At 40.9% G+C, this 20149-nt stretch overlaps 2 protein-coding genes and 1 long non-coding RNA gene across 3 annotated transcripts; all 3 read right to left on the bottom strand.

Moving 5' to 3' along the window:
* Window positions 1–1930: 1930 nt before the first annotated feature.
* Window positions 1931–4489, bottom strand: LOC104445696 (S-type anion channel SLAH1). Its single transcript, XM_010059608.3, has 2 exons — window positions 3552–4489; window positions 1931–2420 (listed from the first exon to the last, which is right to left on the bottom strand). Exons 1-2 carry the CDS (start codon window positions 4425–4427, stop codon window positions 2169–2171), a joined length of 1128 nt encoding a protein of 375 aa, XP_010057910.2. The 5' UTR covers window positions 4428–4489; the 3' UTR covers window positions 1931–2168.
* A 3263-nt stretch (window positions 4490–7752) lies between these two features.
* LOC104447567 (probable F-box protein At4g22030) lies at window positions 7753–8271 on the bottom strand. The gene has a single exon (XM_010061288.2). It carries the CDS (start codon window positions 8269–8271, stop codon window positions 7753–7755), a length of 519 nt encoding a protein of 172 aa, XP_010059590.2.
* A 5461-nt stretch (window positions 8272–13732) lies between these two features.
* Window positions 13733–18869, bottom strand: LOC104445694. Its single transcript, XR_726046.3, has 4 exons — window positions 18658–18869; window positions 18433–18588; window positions 18271–18337; window positions 13733–14026 (listed from the first exon to the last, which is right to left on the bottom strand). It is a non-coding gene; the product is annotated as an uncharacterized LOC104445694 (long non-coding RNA).
* Between the last annotated feature and the right edge of the window lie 1280 nt (window positions 18870–20149).

The raw sequence follows: 20149 nt of genomic DNA, 5'->3' as shown, positions 1-20149 counted from the left end.
GCAGGAGGATATTATAAATTATTGAGATATATCCTTTGATTCTTTATATCTCTCAAAATTATGCATATATCTCCATTGATTATGTATATCTCTGATTAATTTATCATTAATAAAGTTTGTAAATAGGCACATGGACTCTTCATTATGGCACATAGAGACACACTGAGATATACATCAATTTCAATATTCTCTCTTCCACGGTATTCATTATCTGTTAGTTTGTTGACACCGGTTGCAATATTCAAGATGAGCGGAAACCATTTCATGCATGCTATCTTCTCAAGCATAATTAAAGACAAGGGAAAGGACATCAGCTTTAGCTCCGTTCAAAGACATCGTCTTATCAAAGTCTACTTTCCCCAGGACCACGTCGATCTTCTAATGGATTATTCACTCATAGTTTTGTGTGTTGCTAACTCTTGCTTGTTTATCCATTTCCTCTCCATTCCGTCACCCTCGCTCCCTCAGTTTTGTTTTTCCCTTGCCGTCATTTTACATGTAACGACCACAATTTTGAGGGTTTAAAAAAAAAAAAAAAACCAAACTTTCAAGGTTTATTATGCTATGAGTATTTGATCTCTGGGTGTTTCGCGATCATGCTCTTGGACAACGTATATAGTTTTCTTTGACAAACGAAGTTGAAAAATGAAGTTATTAGTAAAGAATAAGAGGCTTGGCAGTGTTAGGTTAATGGCTTGAGTGTTTCCTCCTACAAAAAGATTTTTCACACGTAGGCTGTGATATTTTAGTATGTGCCGTAATTAATTAAAGACTGATTAAATATTGCTTGAATAAGAGTCTCTCATTCATTGTTGAAGTTGAGGATTCGAAACCCACAATTGCTAGTGTTGTAAGTGGAGGGCCATGGTGGTGGGGTCCTATGCTAATCTCCCCCGAGGTATAGTTGTCCGGTCCAGGTGCCGTCTAGGCATTGTAGGACCGTGGGACCCCGAATAGCATAAGCAAAAGGGGGCCCGGCGAATCCTCGGTCACAAAAAAAAAAAAACTATGCATTAGAGAGACATGAACCTATTCATTTGTAGTTAGGTTACATGCCAAGTATTGATTAGGAACTTGACCTAAACACAAAGTTATTAGCTCAATTTATTACCTATTACCGATGGCATCTATATAGCCAATGTCACTTCCATGATGACGAAATATGTTTTTTGAACTCATTTTGTCATATCGTGTGATAGATAGTTATCAAAATTTAGTCTCTATTAGAATGTCCGATCAAAAAAAGGTGGAAGAAGACCACAAGTATATATATATATATATATATATATATATATATATATATAGATATAGATATATAGATAAGTGATGTGGGATACTTTAATGCCTCTCTCATGTAGGAGCCAAAGTAGGAGAGGATTTGACAAACAGGGGGTGGCGCATGCGAAATAAACTAAGGCGGGACTTGGTTGTAATGCCACATTAGAATGTCCAACCCAAAGCATAAGCTCATGAGGCGAGGCAAGCCAAATGTATCTAGGAGCACACGATCTCCATAAACAAGCGATGATGTGGGGTACTTTAACATCATGAATGAATGACTTTTAAAATTCTTGAAGGCCACATTAAACAAAGACTCAGCTTTACGGAGTTTTTGAGTGATCAACAATCTATTAACAATCAAAACGACGTTGCTTTAATTTTAAGGGAAGAAGCTGGAATTGCATCCCTTAGAATTTGGTTACTTTCCTTTTAGGTAATCTTTTTGTGGATCAACCGATACGTTTAAATCTCCTATCTATCAAAGATTTGTATCAAGAAATTAAAGATGCTGAAGGTAGAAGAAGCAAGTTTCCTTAGCCCAAGTTTGAAGTGTATTCTCAGATCATCTCATACTACACACACTCGTGTGCACGGAGAGAGAGAGAGAGTAAACAGGGTTAGTATATTTAAATTATAAATCACACTGTTATTTTAAAGTTTAAGCTTTTAGATCAATTGACAGTGATCCCCAAAACCGCACAAATACACTAATAAAATATCCCTGAGTATGAAGAGCAAGTGCACTAAGCACAGCGGTTGCTCCGTGAATGACCTAAAGATACAAACCCGTCGCGACATATATGTACTCTTCCTTAACCAACCCCCCTAGTCATAAGTTACAGACTGGAAAAACCATCTGCGACTAGTTCCTCGCTCTCTTCCCCTTGTCAAAAACGCAGGATCGGGTCGTCCTCGCGGAAGAGCCGCTCAGTGTTGAGCATGGTGAGCAGGATCAGGCCGAGGAGGACCAGGAACGAGAGCGCCGACAGCACGATCATGAGCCCCGAGGCAATCGGACCCTTCACCTCCTGCGCATACTCCGACGACGCCAAGGCGAGGAAGGTCAGCGGGAATGAGTACGCCCACCACGCGACGTTGAATTTCCTCATCGACTTCTTGAAGAGCGCCGGTCTGCATGCCTGTTTCGACACCACCACAAGACAAACTTAGTTCAATAATTTATAACAATTTACCCAAGATTAAAGAACGCATGTCAACTGAAACCCTAATTTATTGGTCATACCCGATATTGCGTCGTTTCTTAAAAAAGTAGCTGTCGGAAGATGTATTTATTAAAGATTTTTGGAGGTATAAATTAATAAAGGATGAGTATTTTGTAATTGGGGTCAAAAGTCACGCAAGAAAGTTGCGTAACACAGTTGCTTTAATCGAGGGGGAAATTTTAGTTTATTGAATGTTTTTCTTGAGTGGGCTTGACATTTTAGACCCTTAAACTATGGTACGATCTATACAATAGAGAGAGCCAATTTCCCTGTACACAAAACGAATCTGATGAAGGGGACAAGAAAAAATGGAAAGAAAAGGTTGCTAAAGAAACATCATAGAAAAATATGTACCACATGGTTTTTTCCTAGTCACTCCAAGTTATGAAATTTCCTCATCCAAAGAAAGGAGAGATTGGTTGAGCTCGATGACTAAGTTTGTCCACTTCGACATCAGATGCGCACCACTTCAATTTTCGGGAAAAATTTGCTTAGATGCGCACCACTTCAATTTTCAGGAAAAATTTGCTTGGATAAGCATCTTCTACTATAACTTGGAAGATTTTAGGTAAATATTTAGACTTTATCTAATGATGGGTCGGCACGATTTCAATTCATGGATCGATACCAGATTCTCATGTATTGTTCTAAAGGACAGCTCCCTTTCGTTTTTTTACTTATGTCCCTCTGTTTGTCTATTAAAAATTTGATGGAGTTAGAAAAGTTAGTCGTCATGATACAATCTATTATTGTAATCTACCAAGTTATAAGTATTTTGGAGAAATGATTTCGGAGAACTTTCGCCAGATCACCACTTCAAAGCTTAGTCACGATACTAGTCGATTGAAGATATTATGTTATGAAATGCTATATAAATAATGAATTTAGCCTAGACGTACCACGACACCTACTACATCGAAACTTGAGAGATCAGCAACCCTGCACAGATTTTTCTGTACTTTGATTAGTTGCAAATTAGCCTGTTGCTGCAGCATGAAAGATTTGGGTATCAACTAGAGAGACGAAGGGAAGGTAAGTGCTGATTACCAGAGAGGTGAACAGAAAGAGGGAGAGGAAGAAGAGCATCTTCGACCCGATGTCGAACTCGCCCGCGATGGACTTCCAGGCGACGCTCGCCTTGCTCTCCGCGGCGAAGAACAGGAAGAACACAGGCCTCAGCATCGCCGGCAGCTTGTTCCCGCCGGACAACCGCTGGTACAAGGTGACGAACAGCACCAGGTAATGCGCCATCCCCAGCGAGAACATGCAGATCGCGGTCTCGCGCCACCCCATCTCGGCCGCGGCCCGCGCGCCCACCAGGTTCCCCACCACCGAGAGCTGGCTCGTCGGGTTGGCCACCATCGAGAGGAACCGCCTCTCGGTCGTGAACCACTGCCCGTAGACCTTTACGTCGAGCAGGATCACGGGGACCGCGAAGGCCCACCAGAGGACCAGGTACAACGTCGTCTTCGGCAGGTCCGACGTGAAGTCGGCCGCCTGGAGCAGCACGAGCCACGCTATCCACGGCGCGAACAGGTAGTTCACTCCGACGTGGTGCTGGAACTCCGCCCTCACCAGGCCAAAGTGAAAGAAACACCGGAGAATATAGAGGAACGAGAGGGAGATCTGGACCAGCAGAGCGAAGCCCCAGAAGATCACGAACGTCATGTGAGGGATCACATGAGAGAGATGCTCGAGAGGCAGCGAGTCGTCGGGAGTCGGCGACGGGCGGCGGAGGATCTTCCACAGCAAGGCCTGGCTCGCGAGGGAGAGGCTGATGCGGAAGTAGCCGGCGTGGAGCCGGGTCAGGATGGACGACTTCAACGTCTTGGCGACGGGGACGAGGTGGTGCTCGGGGGTTCTCGCGCGGGAAGGGTCGATCACCGGCTGGAGCGGCGGCTCGTATTCGATCTCTGATGCCATTCAACGACACCGGAGGTTGCGGTGGCAAAAGGCGTTGTCTCCTCTAAGGTATGTTTGGACGCTTTGGGTTACGAGGTCTTGACGATATATAATGAGAAGTGTATGGAAGGTTTATGTAGAAAATCAAGTCGGGTACGGAACGAGTTTATAGTTTTTCTTTTGGATTTGTCCTTTTATTTGGATTTTCCGGTGACATTTAGACGAGCAACTTGGCCTCAGTGTAATGGATTTTCAAGAATATATGCCGAGGGCAGGGCGAATGGAAATGGACGTTTCGCACGGGAGGAGATCCTTCCGCCCTTCGTTGAGTATTACCACCCCTTTCATTTCATGTCGAATCATGATGACAAGACAATTGCTTGCTTTTGTTTCTGCTCCTTCTTTCTTTTTCTTTGAGGATCCAAGCTATCTTGATTTTAAATGTCGAGATCATATGCATGTGAGATACACCGAGTTCCAAGATATGCTGCCGGCGATCTGACACCTGCCGTTCGAGCTCGACCGCATTGCTCAGCAGCCGTTCTCCCCCATTTCTTCCACCACCTCCACACCGTTACCCAACCGCTGATCATGATAAGCCCGAGCTGGTGAGCTTTGGAGATCTCAGGCTCAACGGCGCACGCAATTTTCTTAGGGTTTTTTCTTTATAAACTCATATTCAAAATATAATTTAACATTTTTCTTATTGTCGGAACTATTAAATTGTGCGCATGTCATGATCACAAACATGAAAGGGGAAAGAAATTTGCACTTTCAAACTATCATTGTCATGTCATGATCATGACATGTGTAATAGTTATTACATTTCATGAATCAGTTTCACGATATATTTAACAAATTGCTTAGCATTGCTCAAGGAAGGCTTCATCCATGTCATGGCCATCGTCTACCATTCAACATGATATGATTATGTCATTGCTTTCGTCTCAGTAACTTTCTCCCCTTCAAACCGACAATTGAATTCAAGGATTCGAGTGAGCATTTGTGAATTTCTTCTATTGACAAAAAAAAAAAAAAACACTTAGATAATGGGACAAAGATTAGTCAAAAGACACCGGCCCAAGGCAGGCCTAGGGACGTGTCTAGCCTACCAAACACTTTAGGATCAGCAGAAATTGGGCGAGCTCATATATGGGTCCATTAAGGGCCCTCTTATTATAATAATTAGAATGTTGGTAAAATTTCAATTGGGGAATAACGGAATCAGACTTTGAGATGCGAAAAAACGCTGTTTTTAAAGAATTATTGGCTCCACAATGTTACTAAAGGTTAATGGCAAAATTCCTCCAAGATATAATAAAACCTTAATAAGAATACTAGATGATAATTTTGGCATTTCTCCAAAAATTCAAATAAAAGCTGTACCTTTAGAAGGAAAAATTGACAAGAAAAAAAAACATGAAATGAAAAATGACAAATTTATATCAGTCTTTAAGAATAGATGCAATCCTACGAGAAAGATTACATTGTATATAGATACTTTCTCAAAAGATAGTGAAAATTCGGATTAAAAAATAATAAATAACAATTTTTCTTTTGAATTTTATAATTTCTAAAATCAAATACAACATTTCCAAAGTTGTAAGAACACCTAATAACTACTAGATTGAAGAAATAAAATTTCAAATTAAATAACAAAAAAAATAATGGTAATTCTATTGAGAACCGTCACACTGTTTTGATAGGACACAAAGGTTATTTAATAATTATAAATTCAAATTTAATAAATAAAAAATAATAATTGTTGAATAGTGCCAAATTTGGTCTTCGTGCACTTGCAAGTGGGTCTATTAGAGTCCAGTCCACTAAGCCCATCGTTTTCATTTGTAAGAATTGAAGACTTCAATTGGCCTACACACTCCTATTTATTTTATATGGATAAGTGCAATAAAAGTCATATGCAATAAAAGTCATAAAACTTGTCAGAAAAAAAGCAATTGAGTCCTAAAATTAACATCGTTAAATTTCTTAACGGAAAATGCTGACATGACACGGACGTTACTTTTTTTAGTAGTTTCTCTCTCCTACGTGGCGAATAGTTAAAAAAAATTCCACGCATGCAAAACAACGTCACATCCTCCTTTCTTCTTCACCATCATGTTCCCCCCCTCCCTCTCTTTCCTTCCGCTATTCCCGAGTGTCCCCTTCCTAGGTGTCTCTTTTCCTTCTTCATTGTTCGAATCACATGTCTTCTTCTTCTTCTTCTTCCCAAAATCATCTGAACTCAAAGCCCAAACTCGTGTCATCGTCTCGTTCCCTTTGAACGAAATTGATGCTTGATCTCCCTATAAGCCCTAAGCCCTAAATCAAATTCGTCTGAAGCCTAAGCCCCAAATCAAATTCGTCTGAAGCCTAAGCCCAAAATCAAATTTGTCTGAACCCTAAGCCCTAAATCAAATTTGACAATCTGCAATTCTCTTGCGATTTGGGTCCCCTCCCAAGTTAAAGTTCGACACCCATCGTTATTTGTAGTTCATAAAGCTCGAGTTCGACGCTTGTCGTGCATTCGTAATCTTTTCTTTGACAAGTGCGAGTTCGTGTGAAGACCTCTCTTGCGTGAGTCTCGACATCTCAGCGGCGAAGCAAGTGGTGTCGAGGACGACGACAGGGTCAGCGACAGTGATGGTGACTCATCCTCACACAAGTCTCGCTCTCTGCATTATAGCATTTTGTTGTTTTCCATTCTCCAATACTAGTGACAAATTAGAACATTGATGTAATACAAAGTAAGTTATGGTTGTCTGTTCATCCAATACATATGAGAAGAGAGATGTTTTTTGGAGATTGAAAACATCTCCTAAATCTCTCAAGTATACACATTGCATTATGCAGAAGTTACTTATATCAAGATGTTATGAAGGAATCATAATATAGCTAATATACTTCTATTAGGTTCCTATAATACAAAACCCAGAAGAATGAGGGCGCCAACATTTGAATCAAGTGGCATAACTCCTAATGAGGTTAACTCGGAGCCAACATGTTATTGTGGTCTTCAATCGCCAATTCTTATGGCAAAGACAAGAAAAAACTTAGGAAGAAGGTTCCATGGATGTGCTAAGTTTGATAGTCTAAGTTGCTGTAATTTTTTCATGTGGGTTGATCTAAAGATTCCAAATCATGTGAGGGACATGATAGTTGACCTCCTTGAAAGAAATCAAGCATTGTGTGAATCAAGCCAATTGAGGCATGACGAAGTTGATGTGAGCTCATTGCTAGCTGAAATGAAGACTCAAAAGGTGAAAAATAAACATTTAAAGGAGGAGCTCACACAAGTAAAGAAAGAAAATATGCTATATCAATTGGCATTCATTCTACGCATGTGTTATATTGTTGTATTGGTTATATGTAATGTGAAAGTTGGTGGGAATTTTCTAAGTCTTCCATAGTACATTGTTTCTAAGTTTGTAAGTTTGAACACTAGTTGTGGATAATTGAGATGGTTGAAACGGTTGATGATCGCAGCCATTGCCCCGGTGATGGCTGCCACCATGACTGTCGAGCCACCAAAGGCCGAGCCAGCCGTAGCAATGCCAGTTAGCAAAGGAGCAGAAACCGCCAACATCTTATTCAATTTTAGCGCCAAACTCCCAAGCCTCAAGTAGTCTTGTTTTTCTTTGCTCTTGAGGACTTGGACGATGGCTCTCATCTCCACTTCTAGGTCCTCGCTCCATCCATTTTCACTCTGTGTTTGCAACAGTTTTCCCCCCTTGGGATTGGCAGCGGTTGTTGGAAACCTAGGCTGCACTGCGGCGGGCTCCAATTTCACAGGGAACTTCTCAAGCATTGCTTCAAGCAGAGACAGTGGACAAGCCCTATCAAGGGCCAGCACCTTCTCCGTCATCTCCTTCACGTTCGACTCAGTCGGGGATTAGAGCATGAGCATCAACTTGATCTCGCTCTGGAGCTGCTTAAACAACCTTGAGGCATTTCGTTGCTCTTCAGCCAGCTGCAACGGTTGGATTTTGCTCATGACAAGGGACATCCCGATGACCGCTATAAACAAGAGAGCGGAGCATGTAAGAGTTTTTCTAATTGTAGACTACATTAATTGATACTGTAATTTACCATTTAACGTTTACCGTTTTACGGGGTTTGGTCTAAGGTGAGATAAAAGGTTTCTTAATTAGTTTAATATGGGCTGGCTAGTGTGGGCCAAGTTGAGCCTGGCCTGTAATGAGAGGGACTGGCTAGAAACTCTATAAATAGTGCTCAAGTCTCTCCTCTAACCCTAATTCTCACATGTATCCTCACCTAAGGGGCGTTTACCTAACGCTACACGTGAGGGGGCCGCCTCATTGAGCTAGTGATACAGAGGGCAATAGAGGAGAAGGACTTGCACGTGGAACATTGTGTTTCCACTTCCGCTTCAAGAACAATGGATCCCAAAACAGGTGCGTCAATTATTTCTACTCAATCATGCATGTTTTTGTTCTAGTTATGGAGATTTTGGGGTTTCCGCAATTTGCATCTAACATGTGGTATCAGAGCCTTCCATAACCCTAGAACACGGACACAATTGATTTTGTCCTAATTTGTACGGATTAGCCCTAATTAGTACGGATCTTGCCCTAATTTGTGATTTTCGAGACTTTTAGTTCAATAAAAATAAAATTAAATCACAAATTCGGACTGGGCTCGACAAGGCGAGCAAAACCGTGGGAGGCGCGTTGCCGGGGGAGGCCCCACGCGCCCTCATGCGCGGACACGCGCCGCCGGGTGTCGAAGACGCGCGCCCACGCGCGGGGCGCTACTTGCGCGTGCGGCGCATGCGGGCGCTGACGTCACGATGATGTCAGCGACCCGGACTCGGATTCCGCACGCACTGATGTCACGATGACGTCAGTGACCCGGATTCGATTCGATCCGATTCGACCCGACCCGACCCGACCCGACCCGTTGACCCTGACTCGACCCGACCCGACCCGTTGACCCTGACTCGACCCAATCATTTGTTGACCGAACCGGTCAACCAGTCGGACCGGGCGGCTGAACCGGATGGTCAGACCGGGAACCGATCGGACCGCCACCGGTCGGACCGGTTTTGACCGGCCTTTGACGCCCGCGCGTGTGCTCCACGCGCCGCGCACTCAGGCGGCGCGTGCGGGCACGTGGAGTCTCTGATTTGCGCGTGGCCGGCGGCGATGGACTCGTATGATTATTTCACTCAATCAATATAATCCATCAGATAAATTGCAACACCCAATCTTATTTGAATCATAAAACATGGATAACATATGTGATTTAACTTTTATAATGTTTATGTGATAACATATCAGTAACTCAACACATGTATTTCCAAAGACACAGAGAATACAAGAAAAATACGCAAAAATACACTAAAAATTAACGTATTTAGGGCTTTGCATGTATTTTCACATCCATAAAATCATCAAATATATAAAATAAATATACAACAAATTGAGCCTGTTGTGGCACATGAGCCTGTTGAGACAGTTCCTGATGAAATTCCTCAAGCCCCTCAAATTCAGAATGAGGTTGAAGTAGCTCCACTCAGAAGATCAACTAGAGAAAGACGTTCAGCTATACCACTAGACTATCTAGTCTACCTGGGAGAGCATGATTATGACATAGGCTGTGTTGTTGATCCCGTAACTTATACTGAAGCTATCTCATGTCCTCAATCAGATTTGTGGTTAGATGCGATGAAAGATGAGATGCAATCTATGAAACACAATGGTGTTTGGGAGCTTGTTGAATTGCCTGAAGGTTGTAAACCTATTGGTTGCAAATGGGTATTCAAGACTAAAAGGGATTCCAAAGGAAATATTGAAAAGTTTAAATCCAGACTAGTAGCTAAGGGTTTCACTCAAAGAGAATGAATAGATTATGAAGCAACATTTTCTCCAGTTTCTTCTAAAGATTCCTTTAAAGTGATCTTGGCATTGGTAGCTTATTATGATATGGAGTAACACCAGATTGATGTTAATACTGCTTTTCTAAATGGAGACCTTGATGAGGAGGTTTATATGGTGCAGCCTGAAGGTTTTGTAGCAGATGACTCAGCTAGGCTTGTTTGTAGATTGAAAAAGGCTATTTATGGCCTTAAGCAAGCTTCTAGACAGTGGTATTTCAAGTTTCATAGTGTTGTTACTTCATTTGGATTTATTGAGAATAAAGTAGATCAGTGCATATACACCAAGGTCAGTGGGCGGAAATATATTTTTCTCATACTTTATGTAGATGATATCTTGCTTACTAGTAGTGACATTGGTTTACTGCATGAGACAAAGCGGATGTTATCGAAAAATTTTGACATGAAAGACCTTGGTGAGGCATCTTTTGTTCTTGGCATTGAGATCCATAGGGATCGCTCACGCCGTTCATTGGGTTTATCTCAGAGGGCGTATATTGATCGCATTTTAGAAAGATTCAATATGCAGGATTGCAAACCAGGAATTGCTCCTGTTGTTAAGGGTGATAAATTGAGTCTTTCACAATGCCCTAATTCAGATTTTGAGAAAGCTCAAATGAAGGATGCACCTTATGCTAGTGTGCTTGGTAGCATCATGTATGCTTAAGTTTGCACTAGGCCAGATATTGCTTTTGCAACAGGGCTTCTAGGCAGATATCAGTCTAATCTAGGACGTGATCACTGGGTTGCTGCCAAGAAGGTTTTAAGGTTACTTAAAGAGAACAAAAGATTATATGCTGATTTATAGATATGTTCCAGACCTGTAACTAGTAGGGTATTCAAATGCAAATTTTGCTGGTTGTCAAGATGATAAAAAATCAACGACTGGATACATATTTATGTTGGCAGGAGGTGCAATATCATGGAAGAGCGAAAAACAGAAATCCATATCTTCTTCTGCCATGCAAGCGAAGTTTGTAGCATGTTTTTCAACTGCTACTCAAGCTATGTGACTCCGAAACCTCATTAGGGAGTTATCAGTTTTTGATTTTATAGATAGACCCATACAGCTATATTGTGACAATAATTCTGCAGTTTTGTTTATTAATAACAATAGAAGTCTCAAGGGGTCTAAACACATGGAGGTCAAGTTTTTGACTATAAAGGAATTAGTGCATAATGGTGACGTTACAGTAGATTATATTCCTACAGATGATATGATTGCAGATCCACTAACTAAAGGCCTACGCCCATGTGTTTTCGATCGACATGTCATTAGTATGGGCCTAGGAGCATCTTGGGATGCTGTTATTTAGTGGGAGCTGTGTTTTTTTTTTTTTTTAATAAAGTTTACATCTGTTTTGTTACAATTTAGTAACATTTTGATATATATATATATATATATATATATATATATATGTCAACTTTTGCATTTAATAAAATATTTTTTGAATGGATTGTTATTATGTTGAATATATATATATATTGTTAAAAGTCTCAAGGTATTACTTAAATCTTGAGTGAAGGCTAGGGGCATCCGGTAATTAGCATTTTGCATATGTCTTGTGATACATAAAGAAATGTTAACCATAAGGATAAGACATATGTGGGTTCATTGGAACCATAAAACATTCTCTAGTGGCACAAGTTTTTTGTGTCGCCTAAGGTAAGAGGATGGTGACTGACAAATGGGATCTCTCTGTGAGAGATGTTATCCATTTGCCACACTACCATATTGAATCCATATCAATAAAGTTGAGAGCACTCGTGACCATGGAAGGCTCTGTGTGTATACATGCAGTTACCGCCATGATTCGGTATTTTAGACTTTATGGGATAGGATTGACTATTAAGAATTATCTCTGGACCAATGTGCGCACATACGATTTCAATTAATATAGTCCAAGTGGGAGAATGTAAGAGTTTTTCTAATTGTGGACTACATTAATTGATATTGTAATTTACCGTTTAACGTTTACCGTTTTACGGGGTTTGGTTTAAGGTGAGATAGAAGGTTTCTTAATTAGTCTAATATGGGCTGGCTAGTGTGGGCCGAGTTGAGCCTGGCCCGTAATGAGAGGGACTGGCTAGAAACTCTATAAATAGTGCTCAAGTCTCTCCTCTAACCCTAATTCTCACATGTATCCTCACCTAAGGGGCGTTGACCTAATGCTACACGTGAGGGGGCCGCCTCATTAAGCCAGTGATACGGAGGGCAATAGAAGAGAAGGACTTGCGCGTGGAATATTGTGTTTCCGCTTCCGCTTCAAGAACATTGGATCCCAAAACAGGTGCGTCAATTATTTCTACTCAATCATGCATGTTTTTGTTCTAGTTATGGAGATCTTGGGGTTTGCGCAATTTGCGTCTAACAGAGCATACTCTCAACGATGGAGCCAGTGCAGCTGCACCCATCCCCGCCGTGGTGGTGGCGGTGAGAGTCATTATGTTGACCGAGCTCAACAAGAGCTTGTTCCAGTTGTCTCGCTGCTCGCCAATGATGTCATGCCTCTCCACTCTATCTTCGACAGCCTCCAAGATCACACAGAGCTTTGTGGTTGTTTCGATAGAAGAAGTAGGCGATAGGCGTGTCTCCAAAACCCTATCTTTCTGGGCAACATCCATTTGTAATGGCTCTGCAAAGGTGTAACCATTCCTGGTGCGCAATTCCTTGACTAGCTTCTTCGTGATCGTAGCACTTGGATCACCTTCAAGCCTGAGTTTTTAGGGCTTTGGGAATTGGATTGAAGCCATGATTGTTCGCTTCGAAGAACAACCCGGAGAGGAAGATGAGGAAGGAATTAAGAGAGAGGAAGCTTGTAAAGCGGCGATCAACGATTGAGACGCTTCTGGCGTTGCTGTTAGTTTTCTTTTTTCTTTTTTGGTAAGGACGTTGCTGTTAGTTTTCAGTGTGTGAATGTGACGGTTTTTGAGAGGATTGAATGAGAACTGGAGTGGTCTTGGTTATGGAAGATGGAGGTTATTCTGGGTTGTACTTATATATGGGGGGAGCAAGCGACGTACATGGGGAGAGGAGAGGTCGTGGCTCTGGAAAATGTTGACCGCAGAACACGGGTTGACCCCGCCCATGAGGCTGACCTTTTCTATCCTCTGTTTTTGTACATTTCAAACATCCAAATGCTAAGCGAATGGTTCTCTCTCACCTCTGTGTGAGCTCTCTCTCTATCCGTTGAGTGATAGTTTTGCCCCATTTCGAAACCCTAGTTTTCCCAGACAATAATCCCATAGCTGCCTCGAACCTGCTCCCACCGGATTAGAATCCCCACCATCATCAAGATCCCCACACCCCAGTCTCTCCATCTTTCTCTGTGTAGACTCGTGAGAATGGGTTCCCCTGAAGCATCTCTCTCCCTGCCGGAGCCTCATCCCCATCGTAGACCCACCCGGAAAAAACGATCATTCCAGTATATGCTGATATAACCTCGAAGGATTAACTGATTTCAATCGCAATACTACCTTTTAGGGCTTCCCTCACTCCATATCCCCAAAAGTACCATTACTCAAAAAGTCGCTCACCCTCCTCAGTTGAATACTCCATTCATCATCCCCAAATACATCATCCATTATTAAACCCCTAATTAGAGTTGTATTCGGTACAATATGGAAGGGGATTACGAGAGCCATCTTAGGATGGCGGCACTATGCAGAAGTATGGGAGACTTACGGTCAGCAGAAGACGTCACAAAGCTGGATGCAGAAATTCCTGAGAAGGAAAAGCAGGAAAGTGAAATTATCCTCTATGGGAAACTTTTCTAGAAACCAAATGTTAATTTTCAAGCATTTTGTACTACCATGAAGAAAGTGTAGAAGTTTGAGTCAGTAAAATGTGAGATGATCAAACCTAGCATTTTCCTCTTCATGTTCAATTCGGTAGAGGAAAAGAATAGAGTGTTAGAATCTAGCCCATGGTTGTTTGCGAGCAACCTACTTGTCTTGAAAGAAGGAGATCCCAATGTTCCGAAGCATTGCTATGAGTTTACACACTATGCATTTTGGGTACACTTTTTGGGGCTCCCTCAAGCTTAGGTTACGGAGAATTCAGTTCAGCATATTGCCTCAAAGTTAGGCAAAATGGAGATGGTGAAAGTTGAAGCTCGAAATAATGGCTCGTGCAAAATCGGCAAAGCAAAAATCAGACTCGACCTGTCAAGTCCTCTGAAAACAGGTACAATTATTAACCAAGGAGAAAGGAAATGGTGGATTGATTTTAATTATGAGAGGCTACCGCACTTTTGTTATTCATGTGGATGTATAGGACATTATGTCAAGTTTTGCCGAAGATACCTTATAAGGACACTGAATTAGCCCAAGAAAAACATGGTAGATATGGTTCGTGAGAGAATTTAATCCATGTTGTAAGACTTTCTTTGGAAAAATTGACCTATCTCTTGAGGAAGAGGAAGTTGTACTTGAAACACCCCATGTTGATGGGAACCCGCGCAAAGAGAATACAGGGAATCGAGATAAGGCCCTAGAAGTATACAATCCTACAGTAAATGAGTCAATTGTAGATGCAAGAATGACTTAATACATGTCCCCAAGTCGAGGGAAAAGAGCACAAAAAAATCATATGCTAGTTCCACACTTGGTGGAGCATAAGAAGGGTGCAGGGATGTCAAAAAAAGAAAAGGCAGGACACAAAACCCCAACAGCCAAAAAAACATAAACTTTTCTCTCCATACAGGAAGCGAGGATCATCAGCCAACTTACTTGATGAGGAGACTCTCTTGAATACCCCAATTTGAGTGTGGGAAGAGATCTATGAACAAGCTTTGGTGGCTAGCCCTAATAAGTCACCTCAATATACATGAAGCTTTTGTGCTGGAACAGTCGAGTTGGACACTCTCCTAACAGTCCAGCACCTTCAAGCCTTAGTGGCTTGTGATAGGCCCAATTGCGTTTTCCTCATGGAAACCAAGAATCAAGAATCTATGGTTGATCAGGTAAGAAAACGTCTTCAATATGATTATTCTATTATTGTCAATCCTATGGGAATTTGGGGTGGACTAATTTTAATTTGGGATGAGGAGGTGAAGGTGGAAGTTGAATTTAGCTCCAGGGAAATTATTGATGTTATGTGTAAGGATATAAACAGTGGAATAGCTATGAGGATATATTTTCTCCATGCTTCTACTAACTTTCAAGAAAGGTTAAGATTATGGCAAACCTTGCGCTCAATTAATCTGTCAAACAATCTCCCGTGGATATATATAGGAGATTTCAATGAAGTTCCATATGAGTGGGAAAAGGTTGGAAGACGTGAGGCAGATCGATATAGGGTTGTGGCGTTTTGGGAGTTTTGGAATTAATGTTCTTTTGTGGATGTTGAGAGCAAGAGATGTACTTACACATAGACAAACAATCAGGAAGGTGATGAGCCGGTTAAAAAGAGACTTGATAGGCTTCTTTGTAACCTAGAATGGTGAGTACTATTCCCCAACACGGAGGCTTTCGCACTACTAGCTATTGGACTAGATCATAGCCCCATAATCCTCTCATTGGATTCAGCAGGGGAAACAAGGCAAAAGGCTTTCAGATTTGAAGTGTACTAGTTAGAGAATACTGAGTGCAAAGAAGTGGTTAAAAAGGCTTGGAGGGCTGAGAGAGGTAATCCATTGGATATTATGAGCAAAATGAGGAAGGTAGTGGCTAAATTAGGAAGGTGAAGCAAAAAGAGTTCTAAAAATGCGTCCCAACAAATTGTTTCACTCAAGGAAAAGCTTAATGAGATTACACATAATGCATAAAGGACTTCAGGAAATGAGGAGTATAAGGAAATTGTTAAGCAAATTGAAGGCTTATGGAGGCAAGAAGAAATGTACTAGGGTATGAGATCTACGACTTGATGATAATAACTGGAGTCAGGATCCATCAACCCTTAAGCAACACATTACAAACTTCTATCAGTCACTATACACTTCGGTGGGCAATAGGTACTATTAGCCAGTTCTAGATCAATGCTCACAAATAGTCACTAAGGAGATGAATGAAGCTTTAGAAAGGCATATTACAAGGGAAGAATTTAGGAAAGCCATTTTTCAAATGGGAGCTACAAAAGCATTGAGACCGAATGGACTTAATGGATTATTCTACCAAAGTAACTGGCCACCGATCCATGAGGATATCTCATTGGTAGAAAAATTTTTCAACCAAGGTATGTTCGATCCAGAAATCCATAAGACTCATATTACTCTTGTTCCCAAAGTAACTAACCCCCAGAGCATTTTCCACTATAGGCCTATTAGCCTTTGTAATTTTAATTACAAAATCATTGCAAAGGTAATGGCCAATAGACTAAAAATCTGGATTCTAGAAATTATCTCATGAGCAAAGCGCTTTTGTTGAGGGTTGACAAATCCAAGACAACATTCTTATAATTCTAGAGGTTCTACATCAAAAAAGGGTGAGAAAGAGAAAGCAGAAATTTCAGGCGATCCTTGTAGATGATATGCTAAAAGCCTATGATATAGTTGAATGAGACTTTCTATGTGACCCCATGTTGAAAATGGGGTTCAATGATAAATAGGTCTCTTAGGTCAAGCAATGCATCTCCTCAGTTTCTTTTATGTCAAAGTTAATGGGGAATCCTGTGAATACTTTTATCAAACCCGAGGCATTAGGCAAGGAAACCCATTATCTCCCTACCAATGTATTATCATGGCTAATGTCTTATCTTCCCTAATGTCTAAAGCTGTAACAGATGGAAGTATAAAGGGATTTTGAATAAATACATACTATCCTACGCTTGCACACCTTCTTTTTGTTGGTGACGCCATAATTTTTCTGGATGAGACAATCAAAGAAGCTCAGAATTTAGCAAATATTTTGCACCAGTATTGCTATGCATCGGGACAATCAATTAACCTCAACAAGTCAGGTATTTTCTTTAGGAGAAATTGTCCTCAAAGCCTCAAGTTGAATCTAACAACTAAACTAAGGGTCCCAATTATCGAGAAAATGGGAAAATACCTAGGCATAAATCCATACTAGGGTCAAACAAAAAAGCAAATATTCTCCTAGATTCTAGCCAAAGTTGACAAGAAATTAGAAGGGTGGAAAAAGAAGCCAATTTCAAAGGTGGGGAAGGAGGTCCTGGTTAAAACGGTTATCCAAACACTACCACAATACGCTATACCAATTTTCAAGGTTCCTATCTCCATTTGCTGAGCAATCGAACAAAGAATCTCCTCCTTTTGGTGGAAACAAAATGCAACCAGCAGAGGTGTTCACTAAAAAATATAGGATATCCCGAAAACTATGAAGGATCATGGGGGTCTAGGTTTTAGAGATCTTGTTGATTTTAACTAAGCTATGTTGGAGAAAAAAGCGTGGAGGTTTACTCAAGGCCCGGATGCTTTATGGTGCAAAGTTTTAAAGGGTATTTAATTTCCCAGATGAGATTTTTGGAATGCAAACAAAACTTCTCGGCCTTCTTGGGGTTGGGAAAGTTTATTAATAGGAAGAGATATAATCCAACCAGACATCAAATGGGAAGTGGGTAATGGCAAAGGTATTAGAATCAGAGAAGACAGGTGGCTACTTTCGAGCAAAATTGGAGGTCCAGCAAATCATAATGACCCTCAGTTTGTAGCTGACTTGATAAATCAGAACTCGGGTGAATGAGATTCTCAATTACTAAATGAAATCTTTGAGGGAAGAATCATAAAAGAAATATTAGCTATTCCTTTTAACACCTAGGCCAGACAAGCTTCTATGGACAGCAAATAATTCAGGCTCTTAAAGGTGAAGAGTGGATATAACAAAATCTGCAATATGGGGAAGTCCGATAGGGAGGACCAACCGTCGACATCTTACCAAACCCCCAATAGACAGTGGACTGAAATGTGGAAAATACAAACCTACCCTAAAGTCAGGTTCCTTTTGTGGAGTGTATGTGGCAGTGCTCTCTCCCTACAAAAGAAAATCTATATCGGAGAAATATGTTACCTGATCCGATATGCTCTCAATGTGACCAAGATCCAGAATCAACGAAACACGTTTTCACTTTATGCCCCTGGACATAGCAGATCTGGTCAGATCCCAGATTGGAGTCGATACTTCCCCGACAAACATTACACGAATCGACAAATCGGTACATGAGTTTCTTACCTCCAGTGCTTGTCCCCAGACAAAATCCATGTTTGCAGGAGCCTTTTGGCTGATATGGAAGGCACGAAACACCATGGTCTTCAAAGCACGAAGGCCCAACCCAAGTGTAATCATAGAAGATGCCATCTTCATGACCAATCTTTTCGAAAAATGGATCTGCAACAAATAAAAATTTGCTGAAGACACCAAATCTGGAACAGAGGAAGAAGGCCCGTCGCTGCTGACCTCAGCGAAGATCAATGTGGACAGTTCTTGGTGTTGCTCCTCTATGGAGAGATCGGTTGCGAGAATTTGGAGAAATAACGTATGAATTCTCATAGACGGTTTTGCAAGACAGATCTGCGCCCCTTCTGCATTTGCTGCTGAAACCCCAACAGTTAGAGAAGCTCTGTTATGGCTGAAGCAAAAGCATGAAACACGAACTGAAGAAGCACTTAGAACTGACATGTGCGTAGACTTATCAATGGTGAACTGCATTATAGGCCACATGGAGACTCCATGGGCCTCTCGGCCCATTATATAGGATTGCCGTTCATTTTGGCCCAGCTGGGAAGCGTTTATTTGAAGTATGAGCCTAGAGACACAGATCAAGCTGCAGATTGAGCTACCAAGGCCTATCGAAAAAGTACCCTCCCACCAAACCGGGTTGTTAATCCCCCTCATTTCTTATGGTTAATTTCGTGTCTTGACTTTGGAACTTTTTGTAATCCACCTTTAGGTTAGCTATGAAAGCCGTTACTTTATGACCAAAGAAAAAAAAATCCAAATGCTACTTGAATTTGCAGTATAGAAACATTGTCGCATCACCTCCATATACGTGAAATACATCACTAAATATAATTTTCATAGTACAGCGTATTTTAATTCCGTCTACATAATTAGTACATTAATGAATTACAACATATTGCAAATAAACATTTAAACATACAAGTCACATTCAATTTTTAGAACGATAATTTGTCATATTATTTAATATCATAATTTCAAGAATTCTTTTAATTATAGGTGATACTTATGATAGATCACTTTTGCATAAATTAAAGTGGTCCCACTATATGAAATGAGCGGTAGCATTACATGGACAATACATAGGATCTGATGTATCCTATGCTCAAATTTCACAATATAATCATTAATCTATTTTGGATTTGAGTAAATCTTAAAATTAGTTTGGTCAAATAGAATGAACTTTATGAAATCATTTACTACTACCACATGCGCCCTCGGCTCATGAACCCATGCCTCTTTTGTCAACTTGGCTCTCGCCCAAATAGTTAGACCCCTCTCAAACCTTTCCCACTTACAATTCACATATATTTTATTTTTGGGGATTTTTTACACAAAATAAATAAATTATTCGTATTTATTAGGTAACCCAATTCGAATTACATATGTTATATTGATATGCTCTTGCTAGACTATAGATATATTGCTTATATGACAGTCATTCGCAAATTATAGAATTGGGGACAATAACAGTCAAATCAAATCTCTAAATTGTTTGCGGTTTGACCATTTCTTGAAATGGAGTTTCCTCAGATGGTATCGGATTTTGGGTCTTGCAATATCGCATTGGACGGTTTGGATTGAGTTCATTATTTTGTGGTCAAGTCAACCTAATTTTCTGACATTTGACTTTTTTCCTTTTTCCTTCAAATAAGCTATAATGTGTGGACGAGTCAATTCGATGCAGGTGTACTTTTGCCTGGCTTACTTT

The sequence above is a fragment of the Eucalyptus grandis genome, chromosome 11 (genome assembly GCF_016545825.1).
Source record: "Eucalyptus grandis isolate ANBG69807.140 chromosome 11, ASM1654582v1, whole genome shotgun sequence".
In the NCBI taxonomy this organism is placed as follows: Eukaryota; Viridiplantae; Streptophyta; class Magnoliopsida; order Myrtales; family Myrtaceae; genus Eucalyptus; species Eucalyptus grandis.
The sequence above is the reverse complement of the archived record's forward strand: the minus strand, read 5'-3'. Positions and strand labels throughout refer to the sequence as shown.